Below are 17,692 nucleotides of genomic sequence, written 5' to 3' on the forward strand. Positions count from 1 at the left end.
GGGCTTCTTTCTCGAGTTGCTCCAATCGATTTTGAAGTGCTTCTATTATTCCTGGATTTGATGAATTTTTGTCTCCATTGGTTTCTGGAGTATCTTTGAGTATTGTGTCCGCGTTTTTATGCGGCGTTCTGTCTTCCAAACCTGAATCGTGGTCATTGTCATGGTCATCCGCCATGTTAATGGGATGACTTCCAGGTTCCCCGGCAACGGCGCCAATGTTTCGAGGGTTACCTGAAATTGTAAGTCGATCTCGGATGAGATCTTCTGTGTTGGTCAGAGCCGACGTGTCCGGCAGGTGTACTGTGGCCGGAGCTGGTGTGTCCGACTTGTTGGACTTGGTGGTGCTGCTGATCCTTCGTCCCCGGAGGGTGGGGGGTACCTGCAAGGGACTCCGATGCTTAAGTTAGCAAGGGTACTAAGCAAGTATTGAGTAGAATCAGAGTATGAGTTATAACTGGGTGCTCTAGTGTATTTATAATGGTGAGATGTGGCCTTCTGTGGATAAGATAAGTTAGTTATCTTATCTTTAAGTGAGGTCATCTTTAAGGGAACTGCCTTTATCTTCTATGGGCTTGGGCTGCCCTTAGATTTGGGACGTGTTCCTCTATTTGGACCCTTTGTTTGGGCTTTTCTGTGACTTGGCCGAGCTCTTTGGAAAGAGGTCGGGTTGTCCTGACCTGAAGAGGTCGGTCGCTTTGTCTGTAGAACATCCCGGGTCAGACAGCTTGACCCAGGGTATGAACAAATTTATTACACGACAGGTAGGCACAGATGCATGCACACAGTAGAGAAATGATATTATGGTGATAATATTTATTAATTATCGTTAAATGTAGATCTAACTATGAGTCAGGATGAGTTGCAAACATTTTGTTTGTTGGAGATTGAGAAACTATTGCAGAGTAATGGAAAATATTGAGAAATTATGTTGGCATGCCGGTTCCTAATAACTTTTTAGTCTCTCAATTTAGCAATTTAATGTTGTTGCGTGAGTTGCAATATGATACTGTTTCTTTGTCTCATGAGCACGATGCAAATATCTTAAAGTTAAATGAAGAACAGAGGGTGGTGTACGATAAAATTATTGACTGTGTTTCGAATAAGAGGCATGGATTCTTTTTTGCGTACGGGTTTGGTGGCACTGGAAAAACTTTTTTATACAGAGTTTTATCAGCTAGATTGCGATCTGAGAAAAATATTGTTATAAATGTTGCTTCTAGTGGTATTGCTTCTCTATTGTTACCTGGTGGTAAGACGGCGCATTCTATGTTCAATATTCCTGTTGAGCTGACTGAAGACACTGTTTGTCAGATTAAGAAAGATAATCCAAAAGCTGAGGTATTTCGATTGGCCGATTTGATTATTTGGGATGAGGCACCGATGACTAACAAATTAGCATTTGAAGCGCTCGATAGGACGTTGTGTGATATAATGGTTTCGGTCTTTGATAGGAATAAAGATTTACCTTTTGGTGGGAAGGTGGTCGTTCTGGGTGTGATTTTAGGCAGGTCTTGCCAGTTATTCCAAAAGGTTCGCGTGATGAGATTGTGATGGCTTCCATAAATTCTTCTGTCGTTTGGAAATACTACGAAGTTTTGTGACTGACAAAAAATATGAGGTTAGCAATCGGATCGGAACAATCAATTGCTCAGGAGTTAAGTTCGTTTTCAGATTGGATACTTCAAATCGGTGAAGGTCGATGTGGAACAGTGGTCAATGATAAACTTTTTGTTGATATTCCTTCTGATCTAATCAATCCTGTCTTGGAAAATCCAGTGGAAGATATTGCAAATACAATCTATCCGAATTTGGTTCAGAGTTTTTGTGATCCAAGTTTTTTCCAAGATAGGGCAATACTCGCTCCGACTGTCGACAATGTTGAAGAGATAAACAATTATATAGTTGACTTGTTGCCCGATGAGGAGAAAAATTATCTCAGTGCTGATTCGATATGTGGTAGTGATGCCTATTCTGATGTTGATGTTGATTGGATAAATGTTGAATTCTTGAATCAGATTAGGTGTTCTGGTCTACCTAATCATTCGTTGAAGTTGAAAATAGGCGTGCCTATTATTTTGTTGAGGAATATTGATCCGGCTAGGGGTTTGTGTAATGGGACTCGACTTGTTGTGCGAGATCTAGGGACAAATGTAATCGGTGCGGATATTGTTTCAGGTAGCAATGTTGGGGATAAAGATTTTATCACTAGAATAAATATGATTCCCAGTGATATGGTTATACCGTTTAAATTCCAACGCCGTCAATTCCCGGTTTCTCTGTCTTTTGCAATGACAATCAACAAAAGCCAGGGTCAGACATTATCAACAGTTTGTTTGTTCTTGCGTCGTCCTGTGTTTTCTCACGGTCAACTTTATGTGGCTCTTTCCCGAGTTAGGAATAGAAATGGTCTTAAGATTTTACTTTGTGATGAAGGATTAGTTGATCCTGCCCAGACTGAAAATGTTGTATTTAAGGAAGTTTTTGATAAGATATAATGTAGTTTTTTATTATATTTTTGAATCTTATCTGTGTAATTTATAGTTTTGTGAATCATTGTCTACGTATGGGGTTTCTACCTAATCTACTTTCTCAGTGGTGATGTAATTGGTAGAGTTTTTCCAACAAAGTGGGTTTATAGATACACCCTCTCCTATTTGAGTTTTGCATTCCCATTTTCATTCTCATTCACTAATCTATTTGAATTGTTTGTTATATTGTTTAATTTCATTTTTGTATTTTTTTAGTTAAAACTATTTTATATTTCATCTCTTCATTTCATAGACATAAAGTTGTTTGCGCTGAATTTAATAACTTCATTGAGAAAGGAATGGGTGTTGTGACACCGAGATGGTATGATGGTCCTGCGTTATCTTCCCTTGAAAATGTCTTTTACACATATAATGCTGTTCCATATATTTTGTATCTTTTTGAAAATATTAAATTTTATTAAAAAACTTGATTATTTACTTTTTTAGATCTAATATTGTTTTTTTCAAAAAAAATAGAAAGAAACTATATTGTTAATATATTAATAAAAATAAAATATGAACATCTTATTAATGAAAAATAATTATTTATTTTTTTATACAAAGAAAAGTCAGATGATATCAATGCAAATTTGACTTTAATGTTATAAAAAATTATTTTAATCTGGATTAGACCTTATAGATACAATTTTATTTTATTTCTGTTATTTCTAAGATATATATTTAAGTAATATATATTATTAGTAGTAACTTTTTTATTATGTCATTTTTGAATTTTCGTTGCACTTGTTTACATAATTTGTAATAAATAAAAAATACAAGTTAGAATATACCTTTCTAATTTAATTTTGAATAGTTGAACACGTAAAATTTTATTCAAAAATAATTTAATAGTTACCGTTAAGAAAAAATATCATCAATCATAATTATTTTAAAATAATCATCCACGTTGTATGTATAAATTTTTCTTGGTGCCTTCTGTCTTCTATTTTTTTATTATTATTTTTATTTTAATATTTACCCTAAATTCTGATTTGATATCTAATATTTTAAATATTTTATTTTGGTTTAAAATAATTTTGGATGACTTTAATATTATTTCACTCTTAAATCTGATACAAATACTTTGTCTTAGAAAAGAATAATAACCAAAAGTTTTTTGTAATGCTTTTTTTTCTGTACGAGATATCTCAAACGTTAGTACTCCAAAATCAACTAAATTTTGAATAGTCTAGTTAACTTGATAGTTCCTGGAATATGATGTGGTTTCATATTCGGTGTGGAGAGCTCTCCGCGTTTCAGGCCTCGACACATCTAAGGTGTACGTTCTCCTCCAGTGTGGGTTCTGCTTAGGAATCGTGCAGCTGCTTCTCTCTGCTTTCGCCGTTAGCTGTCTTTTCTTGTGATTCGTTCACGCAAGCTCCCTTTTTCAACTATTTTGTTTTTATGTATTTCTTATTTAATTGTTTCAAAATAAAAGATTCTATTACAATTTAAAAAATTGTGTTATAGTATTGTTATTTAAAGTACTTAGTTATGCACTAAAATATTATGTATTTATTAGAGTTTATCAATATTCTTCTCTTATATTAACCTTTGATTTCTATCTAATATAATCTAATGGTGTATACAAATATGGTGAATTAGATTAATTATTATAAAACACCTTTTAAATTTAATTTTTAATAGTCAAACACGTAAAAATTTATTCAAAAATAATTTCATAATTACCTGTTAAGAAAAAATATCATCAATCATAATTATTTTAAGATGATCAGTTGGGTTGTATGTATCAGTTTTTCTCAATGTTCTGAAAACCGGTTCGAATCGGCCGGTCGAACCGGTTGAACCGTGAACCGTTGATAAATACGGTTCGGATAGACAGTAAAACCGACAAATTCAGAAACCGAAATTAAACCGTCAAATCGGCCGGGAACCGGTCGGTCGAACCGAACCGTGACCCGGCCGGTTTTTGAAATTGGCTAGCATTAGCAAAACGTTGCGTTTTGCATGCTGAAAAAGGGGCAAAGGGGATGAACCCTAGTCTCATCCACAGACCCATCAGGCCATCACACCTCTCCTCTCGAGCCTCCACAGTCCACCCTCACCTCTCGCTCTCAGTTCGCACGTCTCCGGTCTCCGCCTCGAGTTTCCGGCGCAACTTCCGTCCAGCCCTGCTGTCGCAACGTTCGTGGAGCCACCACCACTGTTCGCGCAACCACGCTCCATCGCCAAGTCAGCCCTCGAAAATCACAGCCACCGCCAGCGCCACTTTTCCTCGCGCAGTTAGGGACCGCCTGCGCTAGCTCTGTTCAACCCTTCCACCCCTTCGGCCTCCTCTTTCCAGCCACTGTCCCTGTCCCCGCCAGCTCTGCATTTTTCCATACTTCCAGCTTCTAACCCTAGGTATGAATTTTGATTTTTGTAATAATAATTGTTGAAGCATTGATTAATTGTTGAAGGATGATTAATTGAATAATTTTTTATAATTATTGTTATTTTAGTTCTGTTCAAGCCTGTTCGAAGGTTAATTTGAAGTTTTGTGAAGTGTGAACTGTGAACTGTGAACTGTGAACTGCGATTTTTTTATTTTTCTCCCTTAAATTCGGTTTTTTTATGCTCTGTTCAGAAATTATTGAATGATTATTGAATGTTTTGTGTTTTTGTTGAATGATTATTTGATTCTTGATTAGCATTGGATGCTCTGCTTTGTTTGTGTACTATTTCTATAATGTGTTTGTGATTTTTTTTGAGTAATTCAACAAATTAAAAATAAACTTGCTGTTTAATAATATTTTCTTCCATTGTTAATCTAGGTAATTTAATAGGAAGCAGATATAAAAGCAGAGCTTTTAAGTCTGGGCAAGTTGTTGTCCATGTCCTGGTAAAAATGTACTTTAGTGTTTCTGGTTTTACTTAGCTTGCTTACAGATTCCTAAGATAGTTAATTGGGAGGTATATGTACCACAAGGTTCGGATCAGCGGGAATCACAAATGGCTGTATCTAGATTGTTTGATGAACGGCCTATATGGTACAAAAATGCTCTTACTGATCGCTTGCTTGATATCGGCTTAAGATTTACACATAGCAAGCTTAGAAGATGACTTGCCCAAAATCTAGTATGATCCACGCAAAGATCCTGATTCTCGCATGTATGACTTACTCCTTATTTGTAAATTTCTTAGTAAATTTGTCTGTAGCTATTATTTAGGAGTTCTTTTCAGCATTAGAATCTTATCTGGGACGGGATTGTTTTTTATATAAATATTAATAGTTTATACTTTTCTCCAAGGTTTTGAGAATGAAAAATCTTCATCATGTCAATTAGTCCTTATAGGTTTTGTTATGTATATATATATTGGATCTGATCTGATCTTCATTAGTCCTCATTGGTTTTGTTATGCATCCTAAAACTGGATTTTTTCATGTACCTTGATATAATAACATTTGATTTTGGTTGCTGCCACTATCTATGATTAGTATATTGTTCTTTGTGCTGTTTTCTCATTTCTTAAGGCATTTGTTTTATTTAGGCTAAAACCTAGATGGGAAGATATATGCACCTTTCGAGCATTCCCTTACAAGCTGCAGACATCTTTACAGTTATTCGAGCTTGTTGATGATTATATTCAATCAGAAATAAATAAGCCTCCATCACAGGCATCTTGCACTGTAAGTTTTGTGAACCTTTGTTGAATATCTCAACTCAGATATGTAAGTTAGCAAAGTACTCTACTCTGCTCTTCATTCCCCTAGCATGAGGGAGAGTTCTATGTTAACTATGGATGATATGGACTTGGTTCTTTTTTTCTTCCTCCTTCCTCTTTGATTGAATGAGCAAATAGGTAGCTGTTTTACTCCATAAAATTTTCTTCTATTCTGAAATTTTGTGCATATTGATGTTGTTATGTTATGTTTGATTGGTTGTTTTATTTTTTGACTTTTGAATTTGTATTTGAATGAGATTATAACATTCTGGTTTATGTAGTATTTTTAATTTGAATGATATTTTAAAGTTTACATTAGAATATAATTATATTTTCATGTGTTTATTTATATTTTATTTATTATTTTATTATAAAACGGTTTTTTCGATTCAACCACAGTCGAACCGGTTGAACCTATAAATCAGTGAACCAGTAACTAGAGCGGTTCGATGACCGGTTCGATTTTCAGAACCTTGGTTTTTCTTGGTGCTTTCTGTGTTCTATTTTTTTTTTAATATTTAGACCAAATTCTAATTTGATGTCTAATATTTTAAATATTTTATTTTACTTCAAAATAATTTTCGATGAGTTTAATATTATTATTTTAGTTTTAAATTTGATACAAAATTATTTGTATTAGAAAAACGTAGGAACTTCTTTATGATGTAATATATATTAAGTAATATATATATTATTAGTAACTTCTTTATAATGTGATATATCAATTTTTCTTGGTACCTGTTTACATAATAATTTGTAGGAAATAAGAAAATGCAAGTTAGAATATACTTTTCTAATTTAATTTTTATTAGTTGAACACGTAAAAATTTATTTCTAAATAATTTAATAGTTATCCGTTAAGAAAAAATATCATCAATGATAATTATTTTAAAATGATCATCCAGGTTTTATGTAGCAGTTTTTCTTGGTACGTTCTGTCTTCTGTTTTTTTTTATTATTTTGGTTTTAATATTTAGGCCAAATTCTAAGTTGATGTCTAATATTTTAAATATTTTATTTGGGTTTAAAATAATTTTGGACGACTTTAATATTTTTTTTACTCTTAAATTTGATACAAATTCTTTGTATTACAAAAGATTTTGTATTAGAGTATTGACATTTAAAGTACTTAATTATGCTATAAAATGTTACGTATTTATTAGAGTCTATCAATATTTTTCTTTTATATTAACCTTTGATTTCTATCTAATATAATCTAATGATCTAGATAAATATGGTATGTTTTGTAAGCACATAATTATTGTGCTCATTTAAAATATACCCTCTTCTTTGGTGGATAAAATTGATGGTTCATATTTTCATATTTTATTTTGATTCCTTTTTTGTGTTTAAAAAGCCATCTTTTATATATAATTGTTTTATTCGATATCAAAATGTTACTTTACTATGTGGTTTTAAAAATATTAAATTTTATTAAAAAGCTTGATTATTTACTTTTTTAAATCTAATGTTTTTTTTCCAAAAAAAAAAAACAGAAAAAAACTATATTCTTGATATATCAATAAAAATAAAATATGATGATTTTATTAATAAAAAATAAGTATTTATCTTTTTATAGAAAGAACAGTCAGATGATACCAATGCAAGTTTGATTTTAATCTGTCATAAAAAAATTTCATTCTAATCTAAATTAGACTCTATCCATACAATTTTATTTTATTTTTGTTATTTCTGAGATATTTATTTAAGTAATAAATATATTATTAGTAGTAATTTTTTTATAACATCATATATCAATTTTCCTTCCCATCTCTTTATATAATTTGGTTAATTTATCTAGATCTCAATTGATTTTGCTCTTTTTTCTTTTTACTTAAAATGTATCTCTTTGATTTTGTTCTTTTTTCTTTTTACTTAAAAGCTATCTCTTTTAACAGATGAACCAAATATTTATTTTTTACAAAAATTAAGTCAGATTATTTTTTAATACATCGAATTTGTATACAATAAAAAAATTAAATATTTAGTAGTATTGATAATTTTTTTTACTATCAGTCTAAGAACATTTGGTTGCAGGATTTTGTTTTTATTAATATAATGATCTCAATCCAAACATAAACGTAATTAAAGTTAGATAATTTGAGTGATTCTAATTTTTTTTTTTTTGCAAAACTGAACAATTTCACTTGATGAGGGATCCCTAAACCACATTACTAGCGCAGCCCATCTCCTCCATCCCTAACATAATCTTGATCGGACGCATCATGTCGCCACCCCTGTAACACCCTAATATTCAAATCCTTATGCTCGAGTCATAAGTCAATGATATTACGGTGGTACGACTCTCAGGTGAATTTTTAATATATAAATATAGGTAATTTCGAAAGGAGTATTAATCGAGAAGCCTGAAAAGAGTAGAAATAAAATCGCGAAGAGGTATCACTCACGTTTCGACAACGAAAAGATAAAACGTGAAGCCGAAAGCGATATACGGACAGGGCATAAAGGAGATTAAGAGATAGATAACAGGTAGATATATATAACATAAGTAATAGCCACTAGTCGCGACCCGCGAAGTTTAGGCCGGCTAGGGTACAGTATGAAAGTAACTGACAACAGTACATCCTAATCTCTCCCAAAGGAAACATAAGAGCCTCTATAGGCAAGTTCCAAAAGAGTTCAACACATAATATAATCTTTTCAAAACAAAGGTGGAGAGATTCTAAGCAAAACACAAAGTAGAGAAAATAAATATCTTCGCCGTCTCACAGACGAACCACAGCTCACTTCTGAGCACCTGGACCTGTATCTGAAAAACAAGAGATATATACGGAATGAGAACCCCGGGCCCATGGGTTCCCAGTACGGTAAAAGTGCCAAATAAATACAATGCACTGCAATAAAAACTCACTAAGCATCCTAAACTCCTTTTCACCAAGTATCCAGCCTAGATTCTCACTAATCCATAAATAGGCATCTGTCGTAAGGGGATACTAAATCTATTTCATGTTACACATGTTTCCCAACTCGCTGATTCTTCCACGAATCAGACTCAGAATCATAAGCAAAACCATCACCAGTTGTTCTGCCTCAGCAACTCTATATCAATACATCATACCCTCGCCTGGAGCTAGTGAAATCACATCACTGCATCCACCCAGGGGGCTTAAATTATCTCATTCAAAAATCATCATCATCATGCAATCGCATTATCAATTCATCTCATCAAGAACAGCCACCAACATCCACCGACACCAACATGAGGGATCTCTCAGTTGTACAAACACAAGCAATACAGACAAGTAATACACAAATAAGGTACAAGTAGAACAAGTAGCACGTAATCAGGTAACATAGCATATATGATATAGAAATCCAAAACAAATAGGCAAACCCAAACAATTCAAACATATGCAAATGATGTATGCCTGCCCTATGGCTGATGATATCATCTGTCGGTTATATAGCCAACCCGACACGTCCTGGTAGCTAACCATGGACAGAAACACCCCTTGTGGAGCAAGTAGATTTGAGCTACAACCCCCTTGCTACTACCCGCTCAGCCTAGAGCCAGTGGAACAACCACTACTGCGGCTACTACCCAGGCGGGTGTTTAACAGCTCAACCTGGAGCGAGTGGATTCACCACTACTGCCGCTACTACCCAGGTATCACAATCTCTGACCTGGAGCAAGTGGGACGAACCACAACCCTTGCTACTGCCCAGGTATCTTAAGCATTAACCCGGAGCAAGTGGGACGAACCACAACCCTTGCTACTGCCTAGGTATCTTAAACATTAACCCGGAGCAAGTGGGACGAACCACAACCCTTGCTACTGCCCAGGTATCTCAAACATATATTCATTCAAATTCAATTCATATTATCAATCCTCATTGTTATCAAATCTCAAACATTAACCTGGAGCAAGTGGGACGAACCACAACCCTTACTACTACCCAGGTATCACAAATACATTCATTCAAAACTCCATAATTAAACTCATTTATCCTAAACATCCTTTTCCGTCTCACACCCGGAGCAAGTGGACAACGCCACTGCCTACTACCCGGGGTTACACATCACATTTCAACATCTTCCATTATTATCCATTTAACACATTCATTCATTAGTCATATATGCAATTATTCTCAGCCATAATCAATAATGGCTTTGCCATGACCCGGCAATAACTCAGCCATCCGGCTCATAGTCCAATCAAGAACCAGCCATTTATCAATAAATATAGGCCTTCGGCTCATGGCATACACGGTACTCCCACCGTCATCCTCCATATCTCATTTAATCATCGTTGATCATCATTGATCATAACTTTTCACCTTGCTTCACTCGCAAGTTACCACATCCCCTAACTCTTTTCTCATTGATAGGCATAACATAATGATTTAATACATAAGGGGTGAGATCAGAGGCTTAAAAGTATGAGATTTGGCTTTTAAAACTCAAAAATCAACTTTAGGATGAAAACAGGGCCACGCGTACGCGTACTCCATGCGCACGCGTGGATGGCCACAAAACTCATCGGCGCATATGCGCCATTCACGTGGACGTGCGGATAAAAAAAATAGACAACGACGCGTACGTGTCAGCCACGTGTACGCGTGGGTACACTTGCGCCCCAAGCACAAGACTGGCACAACTCTCGGGAAAATGGCTGGGCAATGGGTGCAGCGCATCGACGCGCACGCACACACCACGCGCACGCGTGGATGGTGCCTTCTTGAAGAACGACGCGTATGCGCCAAGTGCGCCTACGCGTGGAGGGTCATTCTGCTAAAAATTTTCTAAGTTAAAAGCTGCAGAATTCACAGATTCAACCCCCAATCTTCTGACGGACATAACTTTCTCATTTTAAATCGTTTTTCACCCGTTCTTCGAACGGCATGGACATCCCGGATCCAATTTCATTTCTAAACAGATTTGGCACAAAACAGAGATCCTAGTCCAAGTTATGTCCCGTCAAAGTATGCCCCAAAACCATGTTTTTCATACAAAACCACAAAGTGCCATTTTCAAAACAAGCCATTTTCAACTCTTTTCAAAATCAACCAAAACATGCCAATTTCAACCCTTTTTGAAACCAATCAAAATGTATCAAAATTAACATCAAGCCTCCTCAACTCATACATTAACACTTTACCACGATTCACAAAACCGCCATATAACCATCTTTACCCATTTCAAACAAATGGCTAAATTACAAACATATCAACATGTCATACATCCTTCCTCATCCCAATTTCCAACAATACTATTTCCAATCAACCATCATTATACATAACCAATATCATACTCACTATCACGTGGTTTCACCCCCAAATCAACCTTAATCATTTCTCAAGCATATATCACAACATACATATCTCTCATGCATTATCATACCATCAAGGCATCAATAATCATACTCACATATATGACCACATGATATATCTCAACCAAAATCAAACATACCTCATCTATACAATTTCATCCAAAATTACCAATTTCCACACTTCAACTCCTCAAACCTCATTATTCAATAACCAACCCAATCATTCATATATTCATTATATGAAATTCATCCAATCACTTGTGTCATCATACAATGCATACATCAACTTACCTCCCTTACCTCTTTCCGGTCTCCGGCCCAAAATTTACGGCCTCCGGCCCAATTTCACAATTTAAATGCATAAACCACAAATTAATACTCATTACCCAATACATCAAATTTTCAATACACCAAGCATACAAGGCCACACAATTCTCAACCCAATCATCAATTCACATTACATATCAACTATGCATATTAGCATCAACCATTTATATAATCCAAACTTAATCCTAGGGGCATCTAGCCTAGGAATTCTCGTCACACCACACGGTACTTAAATGAAACTTAAACCGTACCTCTTGTAGCCAAATCAATTGAGCCTCTTCTTTGGAAGTCTCCACCAACCTTAGCCCCAAGCCTCACCAAAGCTCCTCAAGCAACACCAATCTCCCAATTGTGCACCAAAACCATCAAATGCACTAACATAACCAATATGACATACATACATCAACCTAGGGCTCATAAAAATGACAAATCACAAGGGTTTGAGCACTTCTTACCTCAGCCCATATGAAGTAGGGATAGAACTCACTTAGAATCCATGTTGGAGTATCCCTAAACACCCAAAATCACAAGATTTCAACACTAACTTCCCAAAAATGTGTAACAGTGGGGAAATTCGAAAACTGGGTAGAGATGAATGGAATAATCACCACAAAACTTAGATAAAATTGTAGAGGATGAGAAGAGCGACGCGTGGCCGCAAACGACTCGTCAATCGGAGCTCTGTAGCTCAAGTTATGGTGGTTTGAAGATCAAAGAGAGTTAGGTTTTCTCTCTTCTCTTCTCTCTTCCCAATTTCAGCGCCCAACACCCCTCCTTTAGGTCAAAATGAGCTGAAATGCTCATAACTAATGTTTATATATGTTGGGTCTTGGGCCCACTTAGGCCCAGTTCACTTATTTTTGTCCGTTGGCCCAATTTTGGACCAAAACCTTTAAGATTAGCGCTCTAAATCGCACTTCAAATATTTCTACCTCCCCTAATTATAATTCCTCATTTCTTAATCTTATTTACTCATAATCAATTTTCTCAGCTGCAATACCAGACAGGTCTCAGCCGGTACTGCCGGTCAAAATTCCACTGCGCGCTTTTACACAGGAAACTATGTCTTCCGACTCGGAAAAACTTACTGAATCCAAATATCATATTTAAATCATCAAATTCCAATTGCAAAATCTCCCAAGCATATTCTCTCCTATTTAACTTATTATTCAATTAATTTTGGTTAGACCGGGTATTACATTCTACCCCCCTAACAGAAATTTTCGCCCTCGAAAATTCCATCCATCACTACGAGTACATGTAAAACCCGGTTAATTAACGGCTAATTAACCCATAAATGAGAATTTATTCTAGAAAGCCTAAAATGTGATTTTTATGGCTAAATGTGATAGAGGAGACTGAGACGAGAATTTCGGTACCAATTTTATAGAATTCGGACCAAGATTGGACCGAACGGGCCAAACCGGGCCAACCGGACCCAAAGTGGGCCCTTGGCCCAACATAACTAGACCAAAACCCTAGTTTTCAGCATTCTCTCTCCTCACTAAACACACTCACATGCTGAAAATGGAGGCCATGGAGGGAAGAACTCTCTCTCAAGTTCTTTCTCTCACTTGATCTTCAAACCACCATAACTTTTGATCTAGAGCTCCGATTGCCGCTCCGTTTGCGGCCACGCGTTCACCGCGGAGAGCTCTACAAAACCCATACAACTAATCTTGAGGTAAGCCACGTGTTTCTGTTCGAAATTCCAGCCCTTATTTTCGAGTTTCATGGGTAAAATGTTGAGATTTTGGGTTCTTTGATGTTATAGGACCCAACTCTCTTGAAGGAGAAGGTTAATCTTGTCTCCTTGGACCTTGGGTGTGGTAAGACTCTCAACCCTAGTGTAATTTGTGATTTTATGATGTTTGGGTTTTGAGATGTTGTGTATGGGTATGATGGTTGTGGCTTAGGTTGTGTATGTGTGGATATTGGAGCTTGATTGGTGACTTTGAAAAGCTTGGAAAGGGTTTGGTGGTGAAAAATCTGTTCTTGGAGGTGTTGAGGCCTTGAGAGCTTGTGGATAAGTGGTTTGGAAGTGCTCCGGGGGAGCTTGGAAAAATCGGCTATGGTATGGTTTCGGTTTCCCGTATCTAATATGTAATGTGGTAGGAAATACTTAGGCTAGAGGCCCTAAGATAGGCATTGAATTGTTGATGTTGTTGAATGATTGAGATATATGATGTGGTCATATATGTGATGATGATATTTGATGCCTTGGTGGTATGATGTATGAGAAATATGCATGTTGTGATATATGCTTGATGATTGGTTATGGTTGAATGGTGGGTTGAACCATGTTGATGGTGAATATGATGTTGATTGTGTACAATAATGATTTATTGGAATTGGTGTTGTTGAGAATTGGCATGAGGAATAGTATATGATATGTCAATATGTTTGAGTTTGAGCCACTTGGGTGAAGTGGGTTAAAATGATGAGATAGTGATTTTGTAAATTGTGGTAATGTGTCAATGTGTGAGTTGAGGAGGCTTGATGTTGAATTTGATATATTTTAATTGATTTCAAAGAAAAGGGATGAACTTGGCATGTTTTGATTGGTTTTGAAAAGAGTTAGAAATGGCTTGTTTTGAAAATGGCACTTTGTGGTTTTGTATGAAAATATGGTTTTTGGGCACACTTTGGCGGGACATAACTTGGACTACGGATCTCCGTTTTGTACCAAATCTGTTTAGAAATGAAATTGGATCCGGGATGTCCATGCCGTTCAAAGAACGGGTGAAAAACGATTTAAAATGAGGAAGTTATGTCCGTTGGAAGATTAGGGTTTAAATCTGTGAATTCTGCAGCTTTTAACTTAGAAAACTTTTAGCAGAATGACCCCTTGCGCGTGGGCGCACCTGGCGCGTACGCGCCGATCTTCCAGAAAGCGCCATCCACGCGTGCGCGTGATGTGCGCGGGCGCGCCGATTGTGCTGCACCCAATGCCCAGCCATTTTCCAGAGAGTTATGCCAGAACTGTGCCAGTGTTGTGCCTGGGGCACGAGAACACCCGCGCGTACGCGTGGTTGACGCGTGCGCGTCGATTGGCAAATTTGTAATCCACGCGTTAGCGTGCATGACGCTTGCGCGTCGATGAGTTTTGAGGCCATCCACGCGTGCGCGTGGAGTGCGCGTACGCGTGGCCCTGTTTTCATCCCAAAGTTGATTTTTGAGTTTTAAAAGCCAAATCTCATACTTCTAAGCCTCCGATCTCACCATTTATGTCTTAAATCATTATGACATGCCTAGCTATTAAAAAGGGGCTAGTGAATGAGGTAACTTGCGAGTGAAGCAAGGGAAAAATGAATGATCAATGAGGATCAAGATGATTATGTGAGATGCGGAGGATGGTGGTGGAAGTGCTTGTTATGCCATGGGCCGAAAGGCTATAATTGTTAATGAAACGGCTGGTTATGGATTTAACCGTGAGCCGGATGGCTGGTTATGGATTTAACCGTGAGCCGGAAAGGCTGTGTATGATATGAATATTGGCTGGTTCTGGACTGAACCGTGAGCCGGATGGCTGATATGGATGTTGATCCATGGATGAGAATTCATGCATGTTTATGCTGAATTATTGATAATTGAGATTTGCACTTCCACTATCAGAGGCACGAGATCCCTGGGAGGAAGCAGTGGCTAGCCACCACGTGCTCCAGGTGGAGGCTCGAGACTCTGTTGACCCTATGTCGTAAGTGTGGCCGGGCACTGTGAAAGACCCGGATGAGCTCGCCCCCGAAATATTCACCAGTGAGGGTGATGGATATGGATCATGTTTATGATCAAGTTTATAACGAGTATAACTCGAGTTGGGGATGCGCGACAGAGGGACAGTCCAATGGTTAGCGACCAGGACTTGTCGGGTTGGCTCTATAACCGACAAGATGATATCATCGGCCACTAGGGACAGGCATTCATCATATGCATACTATGTGAATTGTTTGAGATTGCCTATTTGACTGCATATTACTTGCTAATTGTCTAAATGTCTTAACTGTTCCTATTTGTATATTCTTTGTCTGATATAACTGTGTTTGCTATAATATACTCCTGCTGGTGGTTGGGAGGTTTGAAGGAATTGGAAAGGGAAGTATTAGTTAGACTGAAGAATCTTTAGTCAGATGCCCTTATATGGTTTAGCTTGTTTATAAGCTTTGATATTATCTGGAGGAAGTTCTAGGATTGCCTTTGGCTTTCCTCTATTATTATGTATTATATATGTGGAAGTTGTTACCATGCTGGGGACCTCTGGTTCTCATCCATGCGGATTTTGTGGTTTTCAGATGCAGGACGTGAGGTTTCCCGCTGAGGCATGCTGGAGACTTCTAGATTTGCAAAGATCCTTTGTTCTCGGGACTATGTTTCGGTTTATATGTTTTGCTTAGATACTTTTATCTCCATTAAATAATACAAACTGTGATGACTCCTCTTATGGGAGATTTTGGAGAATAGGTTTTATGTATTTGTGTCCCTTTGGGATTTTCCTTATTTTATCATATGTACATATTGCTATGCTCGGACCGGTTATCTTCGCAGCCGGATTTTGAGTCTTGATATTCCTATTTTTGACACTCCTTTGTATATATATAATCTCGCGTTGGTTTATCCTTGTTCGTTACGTTATCGATCGGAGTGTTGCGCTTTTGTGTTGCGATTTTTGTTTACCCCTTTTTCTACAAAGGCTCCTAGTTATAATCAATCATTTCATACTACTATACGTACTAAATTTTTATTTTAGAGGTCGTAATACCTTGCCATCTCTGAATTATGACTTAAGCATAAGGCTCTGTATGGTAGGGTGTTACATTATGGTATCAGAGCAGTTCGTTCCTGTAGAGCCTGAGGAATGGACTGACTATGCTTCTGTGCATTCTCTGTGTGTGTGTTATGTGCTATTAGTATATCTGCTTGATATAATTAGCATAAACGTTCATGAGCATGCATTTGGGACTTTGAAGCACTAGACTTCCGATATTGAGACTGATCAACTTAATATCGATTATTGGGTGTGTATAGGAACCAGATGGCGCCTCGTGGACGCGGTAGAGGTAGTGCGAGAGGTCGTACGAATGCTCGTGCACCAGAGAACAACCCTAATGACCCGGTGAACTTTATGGCTGCGTTGGAGAACATGGCTACTGCTATGCAAGCCACTGCTGAGGCTCTTGGTCAACAGATGAACAACCATGGTAATGATGGAGGTGGAGTTCAAGGCCCGATGACACTGGCAAACTTTTTGAAGGTTAATCCGCCTAAGTTCAAGGGAACTACTAGCTCGACTGAGGCTGATACATGGTTTCAGGCTATAGAGCGAGCACTACAAGCACAAGTGGTACCTGAAGGACAGCGTGTCGAGTTTGCCACTTATATGCTCACCGGTGAAGCGTCGCATTGGTGGCAAGGCATCCGACGTCTTCTGCAGCAGGGTGATGACTATATCACCTGGAATGTATTTCAAGAAGAGTTCTATAAGAAGTACTTTCCGACTTCTGCTAGGACGGCTAAGGAACTTGAATTGTTACAGCTGAAGCAGGGTACTATGTCCATATCAGAGTATACTGACAAGTTTGAGGAGCTGTTCAGGTTCTCTCGAATGTGCCAAGGGACTTCGGTGGAATATGAGGAATGGAAGTGTGTTAAGTATGAAGGAGGACTCCGGAGTGATATCTTCAGTTCAGTAGGGCCAATGGAGATTATGACTTTCTCCGAATTGGTGAACAAGTGTAGGGTTGCTGAAGAGTGTGTAAAAAGGGCAACCGCTGAGAAAGGGAGTCACAAAAGATCATTCCCACAGAACCGAGGGAAGGGCTTTGCACCTAGAGGTCCGTCTTTCAAGAGGGGAAGCTCTTTCAGGAGGCCCAACAACAACAACAA

General features: G+C 37.3%; 1 protein-coding gene across 1 annotated transcript; it reads left to right on the forward strand.

Annotated features, from left to right (window-relative positions):
- The first annotated feature begins 1,613 nt into the window (after positions 1 to 1,613).
- LOC130956938 (uncharacterized) lies at positions 1,614 to 2,495 on the forward strand. Its single transcript, XM_057883866.1, has one exon. It carries the CDS (start codon positions 1,614 to 1,616, stop codon positions 2,493 to 2,495), a length of 882 nt encoding a protein of 293 aa, XP_057739849.1.
- The last annotated feature ends 15,197 nt before the right edge of the window (positions 2,496 to 17,692 follow it).

The sequence above is a fragment of the Arachis stenosperma genome, chromosome 10 (genome assembly GCF_014773155.1).
Source record: "Arachis stenosperma cultivar V10309 chromosome 10, arast.V10309.gnm1.PFL2, whole genome shotgun sequence".
NCBI classification, from domain to species: Eukaryota; Viridiplantae; Streptophyta; class Magnoliopsida; order Fabales; family Fabaceae; genus Arachis; species Arachis stenosperma.